This window comes from Acipenser ruthenus, chromosome 19, assembly GCF_902713425.1.
Source record: "Acipenser ruthenus chromosome 19, fAciRut3.2 maternal haplotype, whole genome shotgun sequence".
Classification (NCBI taxonomy): Eukaryota; Metazoa; Chordata; class Actinopteri; order Acipenseriformes; family Acipenseridae; genus Acipenser; species Acipenser ruthenus.
In genome coordinates, this window is record NC_081207.1 from 21054535 (window position 1) to 21080092 (window position 25558).

The 25558-nt window shown below is 40.8% G+C and overlaps 1 protein-coding gene across 4 annotated transcripts; it reads left to right on the forward strand.

Moving 5' to 3' along the window:
• The first annotated feature begins 3877 nt into the window (after positions 1-3877).
• wdr59 (WD repeat domain 59) lies at positions 3878-24335 on the forward strand. 4 transcript variants are annotated; one of them, XM_034041024.3, is made up of 27 exons: positions 3878-3962; positions 7735-7784; positions 8099-8234; positions 8570-8655; positions 8767-8847; positions 10562-10599; positions 11226-11314; positions 11399-11515; positions 12379-12456; positions 12589-12745; positions 13422-13501; positions 13882-14014; positions 14458-14582; positions 14996-15160; positions 15543-15638; positions 15835-15991; positions 16408-16477; positions 16560-16713; positions 17907-17963; positions 19398-19531; positions 19803-19884; positions 20173-20285; positions 20519-20666; positions 21237-21309; positions 21782-21905; positions 22514-22656; positions 23157-24335. In XM_034041024.3, the coding sequence occupies exons 1-27, from the start codon at positions 3909-3911 to the stop codon at positions 23390-23392; spliced, it is 2976 nt and encodes a 991-aa protein (XP_033896915.2). In that variant the 5' UTR covers positions 3878-3908; the 3' UTR covers positions 23393-24335. The 4 variants fall into 4 exon arrangements, with proteins under 4 accessions (XP_033896915.2, XP_033896916.2, XP_033896918.1 ...); XM_034041026.3 differs by having other exon boundaries at positions 3924-4029; XM_034041025.3 differs by lacking the exon at positions 17907-17963 and having other exon boundaries at positions 3881-3962.
• Positions 24336-25558: the final 1223 nt, after the last annotated feature.

Consider the following 25558-nt stretch of genomic DNA (forward strand, 5'->3'; position numbering starts at 1 on the left):
GGAATAAGAGAGGCAGGGGTCCAGGGTGACTCTGAGGTTCTTAGCTGAGGAGGAGGGAGAGTGTGGTGCATTCCAGAGGAATGGAGATAGAGAGATCAGAGGAGGGGAGGAGGAGGAGGGAAAGAAAAGGTGGTCAGATTTAGAGAGGTTGAGTGTGAGGTGATGCGAGTGCATCCAGAAGGAGATAGCAGACAGACAGGTAGAGATACGGGAGGGGATGGTGGAGTCAGAGGGGGGGAAGGAGAGGAAAATCTGAGCATCATCAGCATAGAAATGGTATGAGAAACCATAGGATGCGAAGAGGGGGCCCAGGGAGCGGGTGTAGAGATAGAACTGGAGAGGACCCAAGACTGACCCTTGGGGGACTCCTGTTGAGAGAGGGTCAGGTTACCTGGTAAGTGTGGTTGGAGTGGTAGGAGGAGAACCAGACCAGAGCAGTGCCAGCGATTCCCAGGTCAGCAAGAGAGGATAGTAGAATAGAGTGATCGACAGTGTCAAAGGCAGCAGAGAGATCGAGGAGAATTAGAACAGAGGAGAGAGAGGCAGCTCGGGCAGAGTTTAGTGAGTTAGTGACAGACAGGAGGGCGGTTTCCGTGGAGTGAGCAGAGTGGAAGCCAGCTTGGAGAGGGTCGAGCAGAGAGTGGTTGGACAGGAAAGCAGAGAGCTGGCAGTGTACTGCCCGCTCGAGGGTTTTGGAGAGGAAGAGTAGGAGGGAGACAGGACTGTAGCTCTGGAGGGAGGTGGGGTCGAGGGTAGGTTTTTTGAGGAGGGGAGTGATTGAGGCTTGTTTGAAGGCAGAGGGAAAGAGACCAGAAAGGAGAGAGGTGTTGAGAAGGGAGGAGATGAACGGAAGTAGAGCAGGAGCAGCAGCTTGAAAGAGGTGAGTGGGGAGGGGGTCCAGGGCACACGTGGTGGGTTTGTGGCCCTGGAGCAGGGAGGAGAGGTCAGAGTTTGAGAGGGTGGAGAAGGAGGGTGAGTTAGTAGGGGACACAGTGGGTGTAGGGGTTGGAGTGGGAGGGGGTGGGGGGGAGAGGTGTTAAAGAGTTTGCGGATATCTGAGATTTTAGAAAAGAAGAAAGAGGCAAAGTCATCAGAGGAGAGAGGAGGAGAGGGAGGGTTTAGGAGGGAGGAGAAGGTAGAGAATAGTTTACGTGGGTTGTTAGTGGAGGCTTGGATTATAGATTGGAAATAACATTTAGCAGAGGAGAGAGTAGGAGAAGGAGGAGAGGAGGGAGCGGTAGAGGTCTAGGGCAGCAGGGAGTTTGGTTCTCTTCCAATTCTTTTCAGCAGATCGCAGTGTGGTTCTTGCTGAGCGGAGCACAGAGGAGAGCCAGGGTTGGGGAGGGGGGGGGGGCGAGCAGGTCGGGAGGTGAGGGGACAGAGGGAGTCAAGGGAGGAGGTGAGGGAGGAGAAGAGGGTGGAGGTAGCAGAGTCTACAGAGTGTTGGGAGAAGGAGTCGATAGGAGAGAGGTGAGAGAGAGCGGTGGAGGCAAGGACAGAGGGGGGGGAGAGAGTCGAGGTTACGGCGAGAGGTGACAGTGGGGGTAGGAGGAACAGGGAGAGAGGGGAGAGACAGAGAAAAATAGATGAAATAGTGATCAGTGAGGTCCAGGTGGGTGACAGAGAGGGTGGAGGGGCAGCAGGCCCTGGAGAAGGTGAGGTCCAGTTGACGGACAGCTTTGTGGGTAGGACGGGATGGAGAGAGACAGAAGTTTAAGGAGTGAAGGAGAGGGAGGAATCCGGCAGAGTGGCTGGGGTTGGAGAAATGGATATTGAAATCACCTAATAGTACAGTTGGGGTAGACAGAGAGGGGAGGGAGGACAGTAGATAGTCGAGTTCATCGAGAAAGTGAGCGAGAGGTCCAGGTACAGTACAATTAGCAAGAGTTGACAGGGAGAGGTTAGTTGGACAGCGTGAAATTCAAAGGTGTTAACAGAGAGTGAGGAGAGGTCGGAGTGGACAGAAAAGGGTAAGGAGGGAGAGAGAAGACCAGTCCCACCTCCCCATCCAGTGAGACATGGAGTATGGGACAGGATGTAGAGAGAGGACAGGGCGGCAGGAGTTACAGTGTTATCAGGGGACAGCCAGGTTTCAGTGAGAGCAAGGAAATCAAGAGAGAGGTAGGAGGCAAAGGCAGAGATGAAATCAGCTTTGTTAGCAGAAGAGTGACAGTTCCAGAGTGCACCAGAGAGAGTGCGAGGGGGGAGAGGGTGAGAGTGGGGGGGGGGAGGCAGAGGGATGAGGTTAGAGGGGTTGGAGGAGCTGCGGCAGAGAGAGGGCAGAGGACGAGAGTGAGAGGACAGGCGAGACTAATAGGCACAGTGGGAGGGGGGGGGGGGGGGGGGGAGTGTGGTACAGACCTGACTAGTAGATGGCGACTTCCAGAGCGCTGCTAGGTTTGGATCTTTTCCCAACAGGCTCTCAGAGCCGGCTCTATAGCAAATCAACCTCTATTCACTTTAACCAAACTCACCTGGTACTAATCACACACACTACATCACCTAATTGAAACACCACCTTAATAATGTTACCTGTAGTTAACCATTGACATTCTTGATGAGACTGTAAATTCAGAATACATCTGTAACTGGAAAAGACCGATCACTGTGACCTAAGTTATGTTCTCCATATATTAAAAGATGGACACACTAGAAAAGCCTTAGGATGTTTCATTATTGGTTCAGGAAGGACCTGTTTTAACAGATTATGTTGCAGTTAGCCAACCAAGGAAAAAAAAGGAAGCCGCACACTCAAACATACTCCTAAACGTTTACAATATTTATAGAGAAAGAAACCAACGTTTCGGCTGTAAAGCCTTCATCAGGGTATGCACAAAATATAACTTGGGCAAAATATCAATGCAAGTTGTATAAAAACCACGTCCGGTCACTCTACTATCTAAATATGTAAAAAAAAAAAAAAAAAAAAAAAAAAACCTCTAAAATGACGGGAAGACAGTCGGATGAACACAAAACTGCGTCCATATACTGTATACCCCAGAATAATTATGCATTTTATAACTTTAGCAAGTTTTGTGACCAATGGACACGCGGTTCTGTAGATATATGAAAAACTCTATAGTGCGACTAAATCTGCTTCCACGTTATTGCATTGTATTTAAATTCACTTATAAGGGAGTTAATCATTTAATGCAATTTACACATGCCTTAGAGAGATCAGACAAGTACTCACACTTAAATCACTGTCAAAGTCAACTGAATGATCTGTCTATTTGTAATGCAAGATGTGTATTTTTAGCAATGGGCAATTAAAGTACTGTAGTAAACATTTAAAAATACCTTTAAAAAACGTTTTAATTTAATTGACCTAAATATAAAACTATGAAACTGATGAAACCATAAACTTTATATTTTAAGCAAATACTACAATACAGTATGCAATATGTGGAAAGACTATATTCCAGAATATATCTGTTACTATGTGTCATGTATAGCAAGACTATATATATAAATAAATAAAACATATATATATATATATATATATATATATATATATATATATATATATATATATATATATATGTGTGTGTGTGTGTGTGTGTGTGTGTGTGTGTGTGTGTGAAATATTCACAAATCACTAATTTTTTTGTAGATTTATTATTCTGTTCTTTGACTACAGAGTTTGTAAAATATAAGGTAATTAAAATGTCTTGCTGGAATTTAGACTGTAAAGATTAATTTGCAAGCCACTAAATACACACAAAACCAACTTGTACTCCCTTCAATTCATGGCAAATTTCCAGACATCACAGCTTGAAATGATGAATTTCCCCCTCAAAGAACTACAACTCCCAGTATCCCTAGCGACCTAGTATCTCGATTCCTCGCAGACTGTACGCAATGACGTCTATACGCCTTGTTGTGGTTATGGTGCAGAGACACGGAAGATGGCGGCCCGCTGGAGTAGCGAGAATGTTGTGGTGGAGTTCAGGGACTCACAGGTACCGGGAGACGGAGAGGGTAGACGACACCGGGGGGTAGGATAGGGTGGTGGCAGTTGAACTGAAGGTTTTTTTTTTATTATTATTATTATTTTATATAGCTCTTCAAAAACAGTGAACAAAAACTATGTTATTATATACGTTCTGTGTAGAGTCGTCTGTCCTGTTTGTATTTTTTCTGTACCAATTTAACCCCTATCCCTCCGTTTTACGCTTCTGTTCTGACTGCCCCGTTGTTGTTGCAATTCACGTCTGTTAAACCGGGGACACACTGCCCGATGCGATCAATTGCGACGCGATTTTTCAGTCGCATCGGGCAGTGTGTTGTGCTTTTGCGATGCAATTATACAGGATCGGACGATCGATTTCAATCGGCTCGCAAAGTTTAAACATGTTTAATATTTTGCTATGCGATTCCTTCGCATCGGGGCAGTGTGTCATACCCACTGGCTAGTCTCAAAGTCAGCAACCAATGAGTTCACCGCGTTCAGTCATAATATGACTGCACAGACACGCATGTATTCCTACACACACACACAAGGTACTCCACTCCATTGGTTTGTATGTGATGTATACTATGGTATTAACTATTAGACGAAATGTTTACAGAATACAGTACTTAAAAACTGCGGTGATAACCATGATTTATTTATTATTAATAGCGTTTCAATTAAATTATACCAAATAACGTTTTTATTTACAATGAAGGGAAAACATAATACATGTTTTTATTATACGCATTTGTTCGACACAGTATGTTCCCTACATTGTAAATAAAAACGTGATTAGTTATAATTTAATTAAACCACTATTAATATTAAATTAATCGTGGTGGTAGCAGCATTTTTTAAGTATTATGTAAATATTTCATAGTTAAAAAGTAGAATGCTTATGGGGCTGTCGGCTTGTTTTAAAAAGTTGTCCAACCGGACATAAACAAACCAATGGAATACCTTGTGTATGAATGTATGTATGTTGTGTCTGTCTCCAGGCATATGTGATTTTCACGATCACGCCGCCATCAAGCCAGAATTGTATATAGTACTGTCTTAGCCTTATGTTTTTGCCTATTGTCATTGATTTGACCAATTGCTGCTGTCCTTTATGCATCCAGGGCAGGTCAACCATCAGAAAAAAATCACAAATTGTGTCCTTCCTGCAATTTCAATCGGGCAGTGTGTGATGCGCGCTCTCAGAGGTGTTTTTTGCAACACGACCTCTGCCAGAGTGTTGCGAAGATCTCATCGGGCAGTGTGTCCCTGGCTTTACACACACCTCAGCTGATTCCCTCCCAATACATAGCTAAACTAGTGTGCTTTAAAAGGTACATTGCTTTAAACCTTTTACCTGTTGAAGTATTTATATCCCAGTAGTATTCTTCAGTTATTATCACACTGTTTAATATCACTTAAATCTAACGGTTGTTCAAAAGATTTAATGTACAGTTCAGTTCCACAGTACAGCATACATAAAAACATAAAGTTTACAATTTATATTTTTCTTCATCGATCTATTAAACCATTTTGGCAATTTTGTTTTAGATTTGGCTACTTTTGGGATGTAATTGTTTTGCGCCTCTAGTACTACATTTAAAAAAAAACAGCCATCCTATTTCCGTGGCTGTTTTCTCTATTTTACTCCAATCTACTTTTCATACCTTCATAGTTTGCCTTTCTAAAATTGTAAACCATAGCTTTAGTCATTACTTTTTGGGTTTTAAAAAGCATTTCAAATGAGACCATGGTGTGGTCTGAGTTTGCCAATAGTTCTCTGACCTCTGTTTTAGTTATTCTGTCTTCGTTATTTGAAAAGACTAAATCAAGGCATGCCTCCCCTCTAGTCAGTGCCTTGACAAATTGCGTTAGGAAGCAGCCATTTGTCATTTCCACCATTTCAATTTCGTCTGTCATGCTCACCACCAGGTTTTCCCATTTTGTATGGGGGAAGTTGAAATCCCCCATTTAATATGGCTTCTCCTTTGCTGCACACATTTCTAATGTCATTGTATAACAGATTATTTTGCTTGGTGCCTGAATTTGGTGGTGCATGCCCCTATTATTATGCCCTTTTGAATTTTTGACCATTATTCTGACCCATATTGATTCTGCGTTGTTTTTTTCTTCCAGATTTAACACCTGGGCTTCAAGACTGTTTTTATGTATAGCGCTACCCCTCTGCCTCATTTGTCCTGCCTGTCTTTCCTATACAGTGTATACCCACTAATATTATATTCGTCTCCATCACTCTCGGATAACCAAGTTTCTGTAACACCTATGACATTGTAGATACTTGTTAGTGCAGTAGCTTCAAGTTCTAGCATTTTGTTTCTTGAGTCTTCTAGCATTTAGATAAATACATTTAATGGCTATCTTACCTGAATTGTTGCCCTTATTTTGATGTGGTCTCTCTTCTGATCATGTAATATGTTTTTTTAAAGAACAATAATGTTCTTAATCAATGCTTAATTAATGCAATAGCTTTATTTTCCACTCCAAAACAGGGGTCTTTGTTCAATAAACATTTTCTGTGTTTTAATACTTATTTTGTCAGGTTGTTGTTGAACTCATGATAATGTGAAATCGAATTTATGCTCAGTCCATCTGAAGTTATAATAAAAGGTTTTGTCTGTAATTAAAAAAAATAACTGATTTTTTCCCCCCAGCCTAGCATGAAGTCCAATATATGAGCGTTTGTTTCAAGTATTTTTCAATTTGAATTTTCATCTATTTGGGGACTAATCAATGGAGCAGTTGATTTGAAGTATACACGAGAGCTTACCAGAAGTAAAAAAGGCTAAACTTTCTTTCATTTGTAACCTGTTGCATGAGAGAGTTCAAAAGGCTGCACAAAAATGTAGGTAGGGGACTGTTTTTGACTGCAGCAACCTGTCGCAACTAGTGAAATCAATTGCTTTACTGACCAGTCACTAATTAGAGGAATATTAAGTTCATAAATACTTTGGCAAACAAACAGTGTAATACATGTTATGCATGACAACATTTATTTTAGATAATGGTTTCTTAATTAAAATTAATTACAACTTTTAAGAAAGTTGTAACATAATAAAACTGAAGAATATAGTAAAATGTTATTTAGGAATCATGCTGAATATGATTGTTTGAAAATTGCAGCATTCTGTTTTTTTAAATGTGGAAAAATGCTATTTTTGGAAATACTTGCTGTCATGAAAACAGCCTACAGTAAGAAAGATATCCTGTTGTGTAATTTATTTTCCTTCTCATCATCAATCAGGGAAATCAAACTTCTCTGTTTCTGTAAGAAGTTAAACATTTCAGAAGATAATGATTAAATCATTGCATAAATTAAGATGTTAAGTCAGAGTAAAAGCTTCGTCCTCAGTTCATGTTTTGGGGAATTTCACTTAACTTCTGGGATAAATCCTCTTAGCTGTCAGCAACTTTTAAATGCTCCCCAGCTCCACACTATACATGTACTAAAATTTTTACTTCATCACAAAGACTACCACTTTTTTCTTAAAGGAATAACATTTTTTTTTTCAAAACTAGAAATGAAACATCTAATCGATTTATTGATCACCAATGCCTTTTTTTTTTTTTTTTTTTTGCAAACCTCAAACATTCAATAGTCTATTAATCAGGTGCCATGTATGGAGCCACACCTATATATTATATTACTTGCACATATACTTGAAGGCTTTTTAATAATAATGTTTTCTCAGTGCATATACTGTATTATATTACTATGTATATTACCTTTTGCAGCTAAAGCATTCATTTCTGCTTGTTTGCAGGCCACTGCTATGTCAGTGGATTGCCTTGGGCGCCATGCTGTGCTGTCTGGGTAAGTATCTCCCTATAAACAGACATTGTGAGTTGGTACCATGGATTTGCTTTGCAAAATGAAGTGATTCTTCTCAAGCACAATCAATTTCAAAGATATGACCTTTTGAAAGTTTGGGATTTGAGGAAAAAAAAAAAAAAAAGCCAGGGGTCTGTCCAAATGTTCTGAACTATATTTAATTGCTTGTCCATATTTTGAGGTACTAAATAATTAACTAGCAAAGTTTTAACATAATATATTTGTAAAATGCAAACTACTTGAAGACAGGTTCCTTAATCCTCTCTTGGCATGACTGGCCTGACTTTGATTTCCAGACGCCGGTTTCTCAACATAGTGAACCTGGACGCCCCCTTGGAGGTCCCGCGGAAGATTGCGCGCCAGAGCAAGTGGGACATTGGGACAGTGCAGTGGAACCCCCATGAGTCCTGTGCTTTCTACTTCGCTGCTTCGGTAAGGGCCTTCTTATCTAGGAGCGAAAAAACACTGCATATCATTTTGAAAGTTTAAAACACTTGAAATGTTCAGATTTATTTATAACACACTTCTTACGGGTATCAGTATTCACATTGCCTACATCTGCATGAGCTCTTATTACGCTACTGAAGATTATCTTCCGAAGAGCGTGTCTGAATTTTATGAAACTGGAAGAAGGTAAACATGAAGTGAATATGAAGTAGAAGAAGCTATTCCACATAGTGTGAAAGTAGATGTCTTTTTTTTATAGTACTTACACAACGTTTTGTTTATATGTTTGTACTTATTTGAAAAGTTTGTTTAAATTTCAGAGTAACCAACGAGTGGACCTGTATAAGTGGCGTGATGGAGCTGGTGAGATCCACACCTCTCTGCAGGGGCACACACGGGTGATCAGGTACTCCTGAGAACGCAAGGGTGGCATAGGCTATTATTGACATAATGTCTGTAATCCAGAACAATGGGATTCATTGTTTAACTTTAATACTTGACTCCCTGTGTAATGCAGTGATCTGGACTGGTCGTGGTTCGATCCAGAACTGCTTGTAACCAGTTCTGTGGACACCTATATCTACATTTGGGACACTAGGTGAGTGTGATTGGCATTCTGTTTTTGTATCCACCAATCCTTGGTCCTGCAGCAACAAAGCGTTTCATGCCCCATCTCCCCTGTTCTGTACTGTCTGTAACTTTAAAGTGAATGGGCATCTGGGAATTGACGTTCTAGCTAATCCAGCAAATGTTTTTCTTGATGAGTTTTCAGGTTTTACATGCAGAAAATAAGTTATTATTATTATTATTATTATTATTATTATTATTATTATTATTATTATTATTATTATTATTGTCATTATTTTTTTTCTCAATTTACAAAACTAATACAATCAGAACATTAGCATTGTTGCAGCACAGGCATTTATAAAAAATACATTATTGCACTCAAAACAGTCAAAAAAAAAAAAAAAGAAACCAATCTCACTCAGCACAGAATTACAGTTTTTGAGTCTAGAAATGAATCAAGCTAGTGGTTTATAAAATCCTGGTATAGATACAGTTAACCCAAGTCATCAAACCTACTGTAGCACCAAGATAATCCAGATTAGGAGGAGAAAGCAAAAAAGGAAGTTCAGAACAAAAGGTAGGTAAACTGTTCAGCAAAAAGTAGTAGAAATATTATTTAACGTTATAAAATGCATATCACGTTTAGAAACTTGTGCTAGCCCTACACCCAGTTTTTAGGGTCCTTATGCAAAAAACGGAGACCCTCAATGTCTGATAGTGTCCATCCTGCCTGTCTGTCAGACTCAACATTGTAAATATAATTACTGCCTTGCACTAGCCTTCTATAGACATTTTGGATTGCATTTGGCTATAATCAGGTAATCTCTTGATTTTATACAAATGCATTTATCAGGGCCCTCTGAATGTGAGTGCACTGGTTCAGAACCACCCACAGCTAGGTACATTATTTAAATCACAGGTGCCAGGAATTTTGCCTATTAGGTCCTTGTTAAACCTACAGGTAGTGGACAAAAAAATGGAAACACCTCGGTAAATGAGGGACATCAAGTATATTGAAAGCAAGGGCTTCCACACAGGTGTGGCTCGTGCGTTAATTAAGAAAATAACATCCTAGCATGTATAAAAATGCTGGACAGGCCTGGTTGCCTATAATTATGGCTGGCATGGCTGCAAGAGGAGACCTCAGTGATTTTGAAAGAGGGGTGATTGTTGGGGCGCATTTGGCAGGAGCTTCAGTGACCAAGACAGCTCAACTTGCTGATGTTTCACGAGCAACGGTGTCTAAGGTGATGTCGGCATGGAACTCCGAGGGAAAGACATCATCAGCAAAGGGCAACAGTGGGCGGAAGCGCATACTCCAGGATCGTGAGATCCGTGCATTAATTTAAAGTGCAAGGCAAAACAGACGAGCAACTGCAGATCAACTGACTGCAAATTTCAACCTGGGGCGCGAGCAGCCAGTTTCATCAAAAACAGTCCACCGAGAACTCCACAGAGCAGGATACCATAGTGGCCCAACACCCTATTAAGTGACTTTACATTGGTGTTTCCATTTGTTTGTCCACGACCTGTATGTTCTATAATAGTTAATAAATTAACCACACTGAGCTGTTCAGGCAGCTATAATTTAATAGGGACTGATTGATCATATTGTTCTCAACATGTTCCTAATACAGTTGTTTAAGTAAACCTTAATTCTTGTACTTATGTATTAGGTCTTTTCCCTAAACATCTCCTACCTTTTAGTGCAATTCAAGAGCAATAGTTATTTCTCTTTTTAGGGACACAAGAAAGCCAACAGTTGCCCTTTCTGCTGTGGGTAAGTAAGCTTTTTGCTTGTCAAAATCAACAATATTTAAGCATCTCCATAGTGGCGGTTTACATGTTTTTGCAAAGCCACTACTGCTTCCTCAATATCTCACATCTCATAAACTGAACCAACGTCATATTTCTTGTGGTCCTGTGACTTCTTCTTTTCCAGATAATACTGATCAAACCAGTGTTTTTAACCTGTAACTGTCTCTAGGCTGATCTTGGGTAGTGTACAAGAACAATTAACCATTTTGTGTCAGTCATTTTACAAATCTTCTGCAGTCACAGTGTCAAGGCCTCATATCTCAGACACCATTTGTGCTAGAGACTCTGCGTTTGTTGGCTTAAAAGACTGTATGCTAATGTGGCATATCCTTGACTTTAACTGACCTAACATTGCTGTCATATTGAGGCCACAAAGTTTCTTGGGCCTAGCACAGAACACATTTCATATATTTTTGTTTGGATGCAAGGCAAACGTCCTTCTAGTAATGTGATCTTCATTCAGAGAGGCACTAGACTACAGATGTTAATAGCTGTATGTCAAATCTCTCCCTCTGTATCTTTCCTCCTCCCTCTCCTCTACTTCTTCCCCTGTCTGGCTCTCTGTACCCCTCTCCCTCTCCTTCCCAGCGGGCGCCTCCCAGGTGAAGTGGAACAGGAAAAACCAGCACTGCCTGGCCAGCAGCCATGATGGGGATGTACGCATCTGGGACAAAAGGGTGAGTCCTTATAAAAAAAAAAAAACAACTAAGAAACAGTTTTGATGAACAAACATCTGACTGATCTGGTTTTGATTTCCACAGAAACCCAACACAGCCGTGGAATACGTGGCTGCCCATCTCTCCAAAATCCATGGGTTGGACTGGCACCCCGACAACGAGTTCATACTGGCAACTTCCAGCCAGGACAACTCTGTCCGGGTGAGGAGATTCACTTCAGTAATTACAGTTGTAAAGAATTATAAAAATCCTGCTTGTGAGATTGTGCAGTCAGCAGCTTTAGGGTACATTTATAAATGTTCAGGAAATCCTGCACTGAAAATTGTTTATTTTCCCTTTTTCTCTTCACCCCATGCCTATTTTTATATGTATCTTAAGAATCGTACATCGAATCCTGTGGACATTGATATGGGCATTTCTTAGCACATGATTATCCTAACTGTTAACCACATGGGCCACTATGGTATCCTGCTCTGTGGAGTTCCCGGTGGACCGTTTTTGATGAAACTGGCTGCTCGCGCCCCAGGTTGAAATTTGCAGTCAATTAATCTGCAGTTGCTTGCCTGTTTTGCCGTGCACTTCAAATTAATGCACGGATATCACGATCCTGGAGTATGCGCTTCCGCCCACTGTTGGCCTTTGCTGATGATGTCTTTCCCTCGGAGTTCCATGCCGACATTACCTTAGACACCGTTGCTCATGAAACATCTGCAAGTTGAGCTGTCTTGGTCACTGAAGCTCCTGCCAAACGCGCCCCAACAGTCACCCCTCTTTCAAAGTCACTGAGGTCTCCTCTTGCAGCCATGCTAGCCATAATTATAGGCAACCAGGCCTGTCCAGCATTTTTATACATGACCCTAAGCATGATGGGGTGTTATTTTCTTAATTAACGCATGAGCCACACCTGTGTGGAAGCCCTTGCTTTCAATATACTTGGTGTCCTTCATTTACCCAGGTGTTTCCATTTTTTTGTCCACTACCTGTAGGTTACTGATATACATTAAAACGTTAATTCCTACATAATAAAAAATATCCCTCTGTCTGACTGATTTTTGTCTGTGCAGTTCTGGGATTACCGTCAACCCCGTAAATACCTCAACATCCTGTCCTGCCAGGTACCTGTCTGGAAGGCCCGGTATACGGTAAGTGTTACATTTATAGAACGTTTGTTGTCTTATATGGGATCAAATTACTGTGCCTGTCCCAGTCTTTATGTTGAGAAATATTGTGGGACTCTATTTCAATGGGTTACTTACTGTCGTGCTTGTCCCCAGCCTTTCTCTAACGGCCTAGTGACAGTGATGGTCCCACAGCTGCGCCGGGAGAACAGCCTGCTCCTGTGGAGTGTCTTCGACCTCAACGCTCCCGTCCACACCTTCGTGGGCCACGATGACGTTGTTCTGGAGTTCCAGTGGCGCCGGCAGAAGGAGGGTCAGCCACGTCCTGCAGCACTTTGTTTAGTTACAAGGGATCAAAGAATGAGCAATAGTGTATTGGTCTTTTAGAAAAGCAGACACGTGTAAAGGTGTCAAATAAGGAAATACATGCCAACATCCATCTCTGAGACCCCTGCCTCGGTTGACCACAGTCCACCAGACGTGTGGGGGGCCTCACATCCCGTTAATATAATTTCTGTAATAAAACTATTCTGTAAGGACTAAAGTTGGGGGCTTAACCCTCAATCTTTTTGTTTACCAATCAATGGGTTTGTGTATCATACATGTATAACCTTTCAGTCACTCAGAACATTGGTCCAAGGTCAGCAATTATAGATTTTATTTCCATAAAAACATAATCTAAAAATGGCAATTGACTGATCTCAACAGGTTTTCATTTAAAAACCCAGGAATCAAATAGAAAAAAAGGAAAAAGGTTAAAATGTGATTAAGAGAATTTACCACCATTCATTTTAACTCCCTTATTCCATTCTTTAAGTGACTTTATCTTGGGATCTGTTAAGAGTAACAGGTGAAAGTTATCAGATTATCATTAGTCCTATTGGCATGGAATGATCCATGTACAAGCAGGACAGGGCTTGGATATACAGAGGAATTTTTATATGCTGAACAAATACCAGACAGAGCTATTAATTTTTTCTGCTGTCTAGGCTCCAAAGATTACCAGCTGGTGACCTGGTCCCGTGACCAGACCCTGCGGATATGGCGTGTAGACCCACAGCTGCAGAGGGTAAGAAATGGGCTGAAAACGTACAGTCGCACATCGTCAAATTATTAATATACTCCCTATGGTTATACTTACTGGTTTAGGTGTCTTAAGTTGATTGCAGAAAAATAATTCTGAGATGGGCAATTGAAGCTAGTCTGTGCATCTGTATTTTAAACCTGCCTATGTTGAATCCTGTTTGCTGCACGGTAATATTTCAGCTTCGCATCAAGATCAAAACACCACTTAATGTTTTATAGGTTGTACACTGTATCAACCTTTGTTTAGCAATATGTTTATGATGCTGATCTATAGCATTAAAAAAACAATTCTGGAAAAAATCATGCCTTGATTACCACTCCTTTGATAACTTGTCTGGTTTCTTTTTCTTCTTAATTTCCCAGCTGTGTGCAAACAGCATATTGGAAGGGGTGGATGAGCTGATGGATGGGATGTCTCTGGAGTCAGACAAGACACTCCTTTCCCAGGACTCAGAGCCGCAGCAAACTCCAGGCCACGGGACTGAGGAGGAGGAAGGTGAGAGAGAAGCGAAACAAAAAAATAACAGGAACAATTCACAGTATTTGGACAAACAAAGCAGTAGCCTGGAGCCCAAGATTCAGATCATCAGCCTTTATGAAAACCAAATGATGCCTCCCTTTAATTCTATATTAATGCCACAAGTGTTTTCCTACAGGTGTTTTTTGTGGCCCTGATTAACTTCACTGAATACAATATTATAAAACAAAAAAGGTCTTTGGTATGTCTTAAGAGTTTTTGCATCCACTGCTGCTAGATCATTAAAACAGTATGTACTAAATATCAGATGGATGGTAGCTATCATAACATTGCACATTTCCAGAGAAAATAAAATGAAAGCCTTATTTAGAAACTATAAAAGGAATCACAAAAACTATGACAGAGCTTTAATCCCTGTTCATGACTGTACGCCCTCATCTGTAATGCTGCCCTGTTCCCAGCTCAGCGAGATGACCTCCAATCCAGTATGACACCCACTGGGAAATTGGACCAGCTGGGGCTGCCCCAGACCCTGCAGCAGGAGTTCTCATTGGTCAATTTGCAAATACGCAACGTCATTGTGGAGGTGAGAGGTCTATTTACTCTATGTGCTCTGAGAAAGATCTTCTTTTGAACAGTACTGTAGCATACAGCAGCCAGAAATCAGGGCCAGAAGGTCCTGACTTCAGGAAATGTTGTTATTGCAAAAAAGAAACCAGCACATCATAATACTTCCAATCAATTTTGTGTCAACTCCTATGTGCAATAATTCCCTATTGTTAAACAGAATATAAAGTGAGACTCACATTTTTTCACATATTGTATCAGGCCATTTTGTCAAGTATCAGTACCTAGACCAGTTACTGTATTAAAAACTGCAATTCTATATTATGTAAATTATTTGTATTTTCTAAATATGTTGGATTTAGGAGGTTCTCCTGGACTCATGTTAAACAAGGAGCAAGTGTTGTGGTTATGTTAATCCAGGTGTCTTTCTAGATGGATGCTATGAACAGAAGTTGTGCAGTTTCAGCCCACTGCGGTAGCAATCGGGTGTGCATGCTGGTGATGTTCCCTGCACAGTACCCCAACAACGCTGCACCCTCCTTTCAGTTTGTCACCCCCACCACTATCCCCTCCAGCATGAAAGCCAAGATACTCAAGGTAACAGGACCATTTCACCCTTTCCTTAAAGAGCAACTTGGTATGGGTATGAAATATCGGTTATTGGTCGTTTTATGGTGCAGTCAACACACCCTGACTTTAAAACTCTTCCACCAGTTCATGTAAGAAATACCTCATTTGTTCTATGCGGTATTTCTTACCATCACAGTGGGACAGGTTAAAGGCTACACTCTGGTGTTCCAGCTATACTTGCAGAGGAACACGTTTGAGGTGATGACTGAAACAGAAAATAATATAGAAAGTCTGTGACATTCCATAACCGTGTTCTTTAACAATGAGCAAAACACGTGACTCTCAGCTGTCAGTGGGCACTGCCTGCTATCAGCAAGTCCTGTTTACCTTGTTCACTCCTGCGTTTCAGATCCTGAAGGACACCTCACTGCAGAAGGTGAAGCGGAATCAGAACTGCCTGGAGCCGTGTGTGAGGCAGCTTGTGTCCTGCCTGGAGTCCTGTGTGGTGAGATCCCTGCTGTCTAATACACAACCTCACCTCTGAGGGCACTTTCACTCTCTCCATCTCTCTAGGTTTACCTCTACCCCTTCTCTATAATTATCTTTTCAACCTATACCTTCAACTTTCCACCACTCTTACCTTCAGTTACCCTTTCTCTCTCCACTGCTCTATCTTTATGTCCCCTTTTCCTGCTCCTCAGACTCAAAAAGACAGTGGTCCTGGGAATCCCTATGTTTTGTCTAACACTATGAACCAGACGCTGCCGGCCTTCCCTCGCGTCACCAACACCTACGGATCGTACCAAGATGCCAACATCCCCTTCCCTCGCACCTCAGGGGTACGCTTTTGTGGGGCAGGTAAATTTCACTGCCTCTTTGTTTTAACCTGTGATCAAGTCCACAGTTTGAAACAGTGACTATACAGTTGATACACAGCTGTATTCTGTGAATAAAGTTATTTTCTTTCAATGTGGCTCACAAAATTAGAAGACAGTAATACGTATGTTTCTAGTTAACATTAGCCAAAATGAAACAAAATAAAACATCATAAAAATGTTAATAAACTGCAAACATGTGCTTACTCAGTTTGGAATGAGTACAAATGACACATAATGCAATTAAAAGCACTAGCTGTTGTAATTGCATGTCCTGTAGCCAGGCAAAACCTCACTTCAAAAACTGAAACACTTTTAGGTAAACTACATTTATTTGGGCTTGGATCTGACAGGGAATTGGAGTAACTTTAAAAAAAATCCTGTGTTTACTCTTTGCAGGATATGTGGTGTACTTCACAAGGCCCATGACCATAAACCGGACATTGTCACCCACGGAGCCCACCCCCAGGTAAGCATGCAGGGGACAGGAGATTCGCTCTATATTAATACTGAGCTGCCCAGGATGTAACTCTTTCCTTGGTCTACCCCAGGTCCCTGTCAGCTCTCTCTGCCTACCACAGCGGAGTGATGACCCCCATGAAGATCCGCAGCGAGTCCCAGAGCAGCCTGCGCCTCTACAGCGGCAGCCCCACACGCAGCGAGAAGGAGCAAGTCTCCATCAGCTCCTTCTACTACAAGGAACGGGTAGGGATGGGAGGGGCTTCACACAGCTATGGGTTTCACATGAGGGTGTTACTTCATTAGAGCAGGTGCTTTACCTGAAGTCGGGGCTCTTTTATAGGAGAGTTCACTGGGGTGAAAGAACATGAACCTAAACTGAGTACTAGATATTTTTAATTCTTAGCCAAAACCAAACCTGAACCCCAAAACAAGGTCAAAGCCTTTAGTTATCTTATCCTCAAATTGATTAATGTGAAGCTGTTTGGGATAAATCTTATGGTAGTTGCAGTCTGTAAGATGGACATAGTGCCAGAAGCAAGATGGACAAATTATTTGCGCACAGTTTCTCAAAAAACCACAATCATTTTACAGTGCTAATATTCTGTAATTTACAAGTCTATGGTACAGGCCATCGTTTGTTTAACTGGCATCGTTTTCTTTGTTGGTAACTGACTCTTGTGTGCCACTAACAGTTGGTACAATCCCCTGCTTATCTTTTTGCAACTAAAGGAAACATTTTCAGGTTCTGCAATTAAAGTGGTCTGTGTGCATGAAAAGTATTGCATTAATATGTGGACTTAGCTAATTTACATAATAAGGCTGTGCATATGGGTAATTCAAATTCTAAGCAATTTGGCATGCTTTTTCTATACTTTAAGAAGTATTTTGTTGCTGAAAATTCAAATGTTACCTCACCTCTGCAACCCACTACCGATCAGAAGGAATGAAGATTAATGAATGACTGTTCCCACTGTTGAGCCAATCCTGTTGTCCACCTTGCACTAAATCAATGGTATATACAGTAGTCATAATGTAACACAGTTCAGTTAAGCTTTATTTTATGTTAAATGGCTACTAGTCCTGCTAAATGCACACAGATTGTTTCAGTTGTATCCCTCTGTTTGTAATCTCTTATGTGTATGTAGATGTCCACTGTGCTCCAGGATTGGTCCCACCTCTACCTGGCTGCATGTTCATGGAGTGTCAGTGTAACTGGCAGTGTTTTATGATGCACAGCTGCAGACAAGCCTGGCTGTTTGACACGGTGGTTGAGATACCTGCTTGCGGTGTGCATGGTCGCCGGTTCATGTCTAGCCTGTTTCATATTTTTTGTTCGTTTCATCCTGATGCTTTGTGTTTTTAATGGGTATCTCTATTTATGTTTTTGGTGTTTTGGCTTCCCTGCTCCTCCCTGTGGTGTGTTCTCTCCCAATCAGAAGCCTCCATTCTCTGCCCCTCGCCGCTGGTCCATACAGGCCATTCACGACTGCCCGGTACTGTCTTCACTCTCATTAGCTACCCCCACTGTCCTTTTTCCTCATTGTATCCAGATGAGGATAAAAATATTTCTGTTTATCATTGACTGCATAGTGCTTCATTTCTCTCTGTCTCTTTGTCATACCATTTGTTGTATTTAACGTTATATTTAAGCTGAATTATGGCTTACTTGATGCTTGATTACATCTCAGAAATAATATAAAGCCACTTGACGTATATCCACACATGCTGTGGTTTATCTACTTCCATAAACACAAGGACAAAATGCTAATGGGGAGTGCAGTTGAAATCCATAAACCCATAATTCAGCACTCTAGGTCGACTGTATGCGCCACAGCATGTGTGCCTATACCCCTTTATGCCAGCCCTGGACTTCACACATAAGTGTGTTCAGTATAAATGCCCTTTCCCCCTCAAATGTATGTAATGTGTGTTCTCATTTCTGTTACTTGCTAAATGTAACACCTAACTTTAATATGTCTTTTCCTGTATTTGACACATTCCTTCTCCTTTTTTCCTGGCAGTGTTGGGACTTGGGAAATTACACACTAATTCTTTCCCTAGGAACTCTCTTTGAACTGTTTCAAATTTAGGAACGATACCCCTTGGATAATTGACTAAATAATTTTGGTGTCATGTCTGTAAAAAGAATGAATATGTTTGGAAATACATCAGATTAGTTTGCTATTGTTGAGTTATCTTGCCTAGACCAAGCAAATTGAAAATTATTTTAATGATTTGTCCATCAAGCTTTGTTACTTTGTAGAAGTGTGTAATATTTTAATATGTGTTTTTGTTTTGTTTTGTTTTTTTAAACCCTGGTTCCTTCTGGCAGCTGGTCTTTAAATGATGCAATTGTGAATCTTGTTTGGGAGTGCAGCAAGTTTCTGCTGATCTGTGGGAATATAGCTTTTAACATTAATTGAACCAATAAGTTTTGACTGGTCCATTCAAACTGGCTGTTTGTCTACTAGATGTGTATTTCCTTTCTTATTTTCATTTTCTTCTTTTTCTTTCTTTTTCTTCTCTCTTTTTTCTTCTCCTTTTTCTCTCTTTTGCTTTCTTTTTTCTTCTTTTTCTCTCTTTTTCTTTTTTCTTTATTTATTTCTTAGCAGACCCTGGCAAAAGAAAAACTGGTTTGAAAGATACAAACTTGGCTTAAATTCATACAATTAGGGTTAGTGCACACCTTCAGGTGTCAATCAGTTTATGTCGAATAGACTGTATCGATCCAAACTGTTTAAGGCCTGCCCACTCTGCAGAACCAGGAGCTGGCTGCAAGAACCAGCAGCAGTGGCTGTGGGGGAGCTTGGGACTGCTCCAGCCCACCTCTCCTCTCCATTCTGCAGAGAGAGGTGGTTTGGAGCCATCATTCCTGAATCTTACTAAATCTTCTGTCTCTCTTTCTCCTTTGTCGGTCTCTTTCTTAGAAATCCCGACGCTGGAAGGGGAAGCGCGAAGGAACGGACTCAATTAACCGTCCAATCAAAGCTGCAGGGAAAGTGATCATTCAGGACATATCCTGGCTGCTTCCTGTGCACAAGCAACTGGGAGAGACATACGTGTATGGGCTTGTTCAACATTTCTTCTTTTATATCTTAATGCTTTCCAGGGCTCTGTCTCCACTCTTACCACTCATTCCATGAGTTCTAACCACTGGTCCAAGCTGCCTTCCAGTCTTCCAGTTCCACTGCCTCCCAGTTCTTGAGCTATAACAAATAGTGACAAGGTTACACTGTCTGATAGTTCCTCAGTCTTAACTATACAGCGTATGCAGGAACTGCAGTGTTCTTATTTTACTGTTTAACCTGTTTAAATCCTTTGTGCTGTTTCAGACTGCATGCGAATGATATCCAGGACACCTGCCAGAAAAATGCAGCAGCGGCGCTGGCTGTTGGCCGCCGAGACCTGGCCAAGGTTCAGTATCAGTTATTGGAAACTAGTTTTCAGTTGGTAATAAATTGTTTTTTCCAGCTGCATGTAATGATTGTTGTAAAATAGATTCAAATACTTTTTTGCATGGCCCTGAGCTCTTTTTGCATTCTTTTTATCCAATATATGGTCTTTTGGTGTTTTTGTCGCTTTTTAACTACACTGTCAATAAATGACGGGACACTGGCCATCATACTGCTGCTTCTGTATAGGTCTTGGAAAATGGTGGATTTGTTCTGTTTAAAACAGTTCGATTTTCCTTTCATCTACTAGGTATGGGCATTGGCTTCTGCAGCCACAGGCTCTGATCTCAGCCCCCACTCCGACCCTGATGAGAGCACCCCCTGGGCACGACACCCCTTCGGACGACACCTACTGGAGACACTGTAAGTTCTGATTGGAGTGGCGGGGAGTGCAACATCTTTGTTTCTAGGGTTTTCCTTGTCAAGTGTCGTTGCTCTTAGGTTAATTTTTTTTTTTCTCTCACAACATATGAGAGAATGCATACAATTGAAATGGGCAGCAGAACACCTTGTGGGAAGTGAGTAGTACAATAACTGTGGTTCTGTCTGATCCTCCCCTGCTCTCACCTGGCCGCCTTGTGTGTGCGTTTTCCCAGGCTGACTTACTTCAGTCAGATTCATGACATCCAGACACTGGCCATGCTGTGTAGCGTGTTTGAGGGGCAGAGCAGCCCCCAGGACTACCTCTCTCTCTACGGACAATTCCCACACCGCACCTCCATCTTCACACCACCCAACAGATTTGTAAGTCAGCTTCAATCTCACAGGGTACAGAGGTCTAATGTATTTAGAAGTAAAGCTGCCACACAAACATGTAAACTAAAATTAATTTAGACATTTAATGATTGTTACCAGATTAAAAGTACATACTTTAAAGACTGCCTTGCACAATGTAGAGATGAAGAACTATGGGATTAAATTCTAAATTGCTAAAGATTTTTTAGATATTTGTAGATGTTTTTCTAACGTGTTTTTTTTTTTTTTTTTTTTAAGTAATATGAAAAACATACTTTCTATAGGGTTAGTTTATCAATCAGTCAATCAATCAATCGCTTAAGCATTAATGTAAAGCGCTTTGAGGCATTGCTTTTGTGAAAGGTGCTATATTAAATAAAGGTTGATTGATTGGTTAGTTTAAAAAAAAAAATGTACATGCTTTCACATAATTAATTAATTAATTAATTAATTAATTAATTAATTAATTAATTAATTAATTAATTAATTAATTAATTAATTAATTGGTTGATTCATTCATTCATTCATTCATTCATTCATTAGATAGTTACAAATGTAATGTTTTCTTTCTCTCTGTAGCCTAGCTACACCTCATCTGGTTCCTGCTCCAGTACCTCAGATTCTGGCCTGAACACCAGTGGCTGGAATATTGGTAAGTGGAGGGCAGGTATCTATCACAGCTAGCTTAGTAGGTTACTGCTGTGTGTAGGGAAAACATAGTAACTTCTAAGTCTTTAGAATACCACATTAAATGTTGTCCCCATTGTGAAAAACACAGTTTCCTATTGCAAAACATCCTGTTTTTCAAAATTGCACTCAAGCTGTGGTCATAGGTGCTCCAGTTTTAAAGGATGGTAATAGAGGTTCTTCTAGCCCAATGTATCGTAGGTAGCAGGGGCATCACATTAGGGCTTCCAGGGGCTGCATTAGGAGGACTTCAATTTGCTGCTTTTCAAATATACTTTTTAAAACCCAAATATGTGGTTGACAAAGCCTTTGCTTAAATCGTAAATGGAAATGTAGTACTAATAAGCAGGACTGAATAAAGCACTGGTGACATGCGGGTCAGCTACGTGATTTCACACTGTACTGAGGCATCTCTTTCTGTCTCTGTTTTGTTACAGTGGGCAGGGACCCTGAGCACACCTTACCCTGGGGGGAATCCTCTCCTGATGACTATCGTTTTGGAAACCAGGCGCATGCAGACCCCAGGGAGCGGGAGAAGGAGCAGCATGACAAGAACAAACGGTAACAGTGACCCATTTCTGTGTGAGAGTTAAATTCATCTGTGCTCCATCAGAAATAACAAGGAGGCACAAGCACATATCTACCCTTAATGGCTTGTAACCAAAGCAAATGATCAGCTACTGTATATGTAAAAAAATGTATTATTATCATCAATCAATCATAATAAAACCTTGTGTTGCTGGGAAAGACGGGGCATTAATTAAGCATGAATGTCGACACAGTGGTCATTACCTGCTAGATAACTGATGGCGGCGACAGGTGTCCCAAATTGATCTCAAAAGTTTTGTTAGCTCTAGAGGGCATCTGCAGTAGAACCCGATTTTGTCTGATGCAAGCAATGGATGTTTTCAATGTATTTATCATTTTTATAATATATTGGGAATAGCCAAAAACAGACCCTTGGAGATATACTTATTCTTGAGCTTTACAGATACAGAGTAGTAGTATTCATTGGGGTCACTACATATTTTTACAATTTAACTGAATAATGTAATTGGCTAATATTTTCTGTGTGTGTGGGCCTGACTTCACACAGCCCTTTTAGTGTTAGCATACATGGAAGCTCTTTCTTATTATTACCCCTGAGTTCATTGTGTTGGGCTTTGCAGGCTGCTGGACCCAGTGAACAGCCTGCAGTTCGATGACTTTAAGAAGTGTTACGGGGAGATCCTGTACCGCTGGGGGCTGCGAGAGAAACGGGCTGAGGTCCTCAAGTTTGCATCATGCCCCCCAGAGCCTCACAGGGGGATTGGTGAGTTTGTGCAGCTGCATATGGGAAACTAGATGGAGAAATTATTTGTTGAGATGCATAATCTCATAATGGAAGGTGCCCTGCACTGGCCCATTTTAATGTGTGACTGAGGGAAGAGTATTGGTGTTAGATAGCCATCCATTTAATTTCATGTAATCTGTTTCATGTACCACAGTATTTATGATACTTAGGCAGAACAACAGTGCACACAATTAGAGAGGGTCCTCAAAACCATGTAACAATGCCACAATACCTGAAAGTTAAAAAAGTAAAATGACTATAGGAGGCTAGGAGTGTATGATAAGTTTAGTGCAAAATGAAGGCAGTTATCATGTTCACCTTGTGCTAGATGATGACACTATCAGCTAATAAGCATCATAAAAACTGTAAACTCTTATTACAATCACAGCTCAAACACATTCATTTTTAAGGGATTGAGGGTTAGTAAACCAGGCCTTGGAACGAGTTTGTAACTGACTGTTTCTCTTGGTGTCCTGCAGAGTTTGGAGTATATTGCTGCCATTGCCGCAGTGAAGTCAGGGGGACACAGTGTGCCGTCTGCAAGCAGCTCACTTTCCAGTGTGCCATCTGTCATGTGGCTGTCCGCGGCTCCTCCAACTTCTGCCTCAACTGCGGCCACGGTGGCCACACCAGCCACATGATGGAGTGGTTCCGCACGCAAGAGGTCTGCCCCACAGGCTGCGGCTGCCACTGCCACCTGCAGAGCACCTTTTGAGAGGGGGGGCAGCGGGGGGGAGCAGTACTGTGGTCCACCACTAGGAATCACTGTCTGACTGACTGAAGACAGGCAGCTCTTCCAGCTGCTGGATGTTTTTTGTACATAATGGCCCCTATTTATCAAAGCAGTTCACTCCAGTCTACAAATATTAAGGAAAAATATTAGTAATGTTACAAAATAACCTAGGTGGACTGGTTTTAAAGTGCAAACTAGAGAAAACCATTCTGGTGAGTAGTGGCCAGTGTGTATGTATGATGGAGGGACTATAAAGCGTGAGGAAGCTGACTTTCATGAAAATGCATCATCTTCATTGTTCATGAAGAATTGAAATCTCCCACCTCAGCACAGTAGAAATGCACTGTAGAGATGCAATTAACAGTGTGACCACTAATGTGATATGTACTTAGAATGCTGGTGTCTGGCTGGCTGTGAAATGTGTGCACCAGGGAGAAAGAAAAATGGCGATGCAGTTACACACCTGTAATTTGAAATGTGAACTTTTTAACTGAATAGTGGACTGTAGGTTTGAAGCTCTCAGTCCATTCCTGTGCCACCTGAATGAAGTGGACACTATCTTATGTGAGTGCATGACACTGAACAACCACATTTAATCTCATTTTCATTAACACTGGGTACTGAATGATGCAATGTTTGAGAGAAGATGAGATCAGGAATGTGTCTTACAGTAGGGTGGGGTAAAGGTAAACAGGGTCATCGAGAATAAACGTCATTATATTTATAATTTCCTATAGATAGACAGAGGGCTTCGGTCTCCATGTTTCAAAGGCAGCTTATTGCATAACAGAGCTGTAGACCTAAAAATGGATCAACACATGGTATTTGTACAGAGGACATTTTGTCTAAATGTAAATTGACCTGTCTGTACAGAGAAACATTTATAAATAACAACAATATATGTCAAATAAACATGCTTGTTTAATTAACTTGTATAGGGTGTTCTGTTCAGGTGTGGTGTTTTTACTGGTAGGATAAGAATGGGGTTCTCTAATCAATAAGGGCTGAAGGCTTCAGAATAATGGTTTCTCCCTATAGCATAATTTGTGACACTACCTTCCTACATTATTATTAAAAATAAAGCTTCATGAGTCACATCATGAAGCTTCCTTATCCTAAGTCTGTCATCTTGGGTACTTTTTTATTGTTTGCCAGTAAATTACCATCTGTAAAGTAACACATGCTTTTTTTAATGATTAAAATTAATTCATTTGATAAAATGTTTGATGACTTGTACTTGACCTATAGATCTTTAATTTGATCCTTGTAACATTTAACAATCTTTAATGAAATCGTATGCATGAACCAATATTCTTTTGTTACAATCATCCAATCATCTTTTATGGTATTCACTAATCTTGCCCCCTTTAAATTACCTTTCTATTTTGCATATTGGAGGCCTTATTAATTTGTATGTTCAATATACTATAAAGGTTTAGTCAGGCATGGGTGACATCCTTCCAAATGGTATTTTGTTGCTAGTCTAGCTCATCCTACATATGCATAAATCAATAACTGCTTCTGCAGTTTTATAGGATACTGATATACAGTACTTTTTAAACAAAAGTAACCAAAAGGTTTTAATTTTTGTTAAATAAATGTAAGATTATAAATAAATAAATAAATAAATAAATAAAAATCTGCTGCACAGACTAAATAATTATGTCAGTGTAAAACTCAAAACGATAGTAGGTACTGTACAGTTGTTTAAAAATCGTTAAGATCCACTCCATGTGTATTTAGCGCTCACTATGAATGTTTTGCGACTTGTTTCCAAGTCTGTGTTGTAGTTGTGCAGATGCTTTCAACTAAACGTGTTGTGTTAGTATAGTCACGTGGCTGGGGAGCCATAGTCTTCGCGTCTCCCGGTTGCCATGACTGCTCATCACGTTGTCAACAAAGCAATGTTCATGCGTCTACCACATATTCGGCATAGAGCCATCCGCCGTGAAAGTATTCCGAAAATAGTTCCATAGTAACACTTGTATATTTAATAAACCAGGTAGGTATTGTAGAACTCAATTATCAGTATTTTGTTTACCTTTAAAAACATGATTATTAAACTTGCAAGCTGGCAGTTCTGTGTAGCTACTTGCTTTTGAAAAGTGTCTGGCGGAGGAATTTTGAAACCTTGTGATGCGCCAATCA

Excerpts from the sequence above, each read along its gene's own strand:
- wdr59 (XM_034041024.3), top strand. The coding sequence starts at position 3,909 with ATGGCGGCCCGCTGGAGTAGCGAGAATGTTGTGGTGGAGTTCAGGGAC. Across the intron at positions 7,785-8,098 it reads CGCCATGCTGTGCTGTCTGG|ACGCCGGTTTCTCAACATAG; the intron begins GTAAGTATCTCC and ends TTTGATTTCCAG. Across the intron at positions 16,478-16,559 it reads CCCACGGAGCCCACCCCCAG|GTCCCTGTCAGCTCTCTCTG; the intron begins GTAAGCATGCAG and ends GGTCTACCCCAG.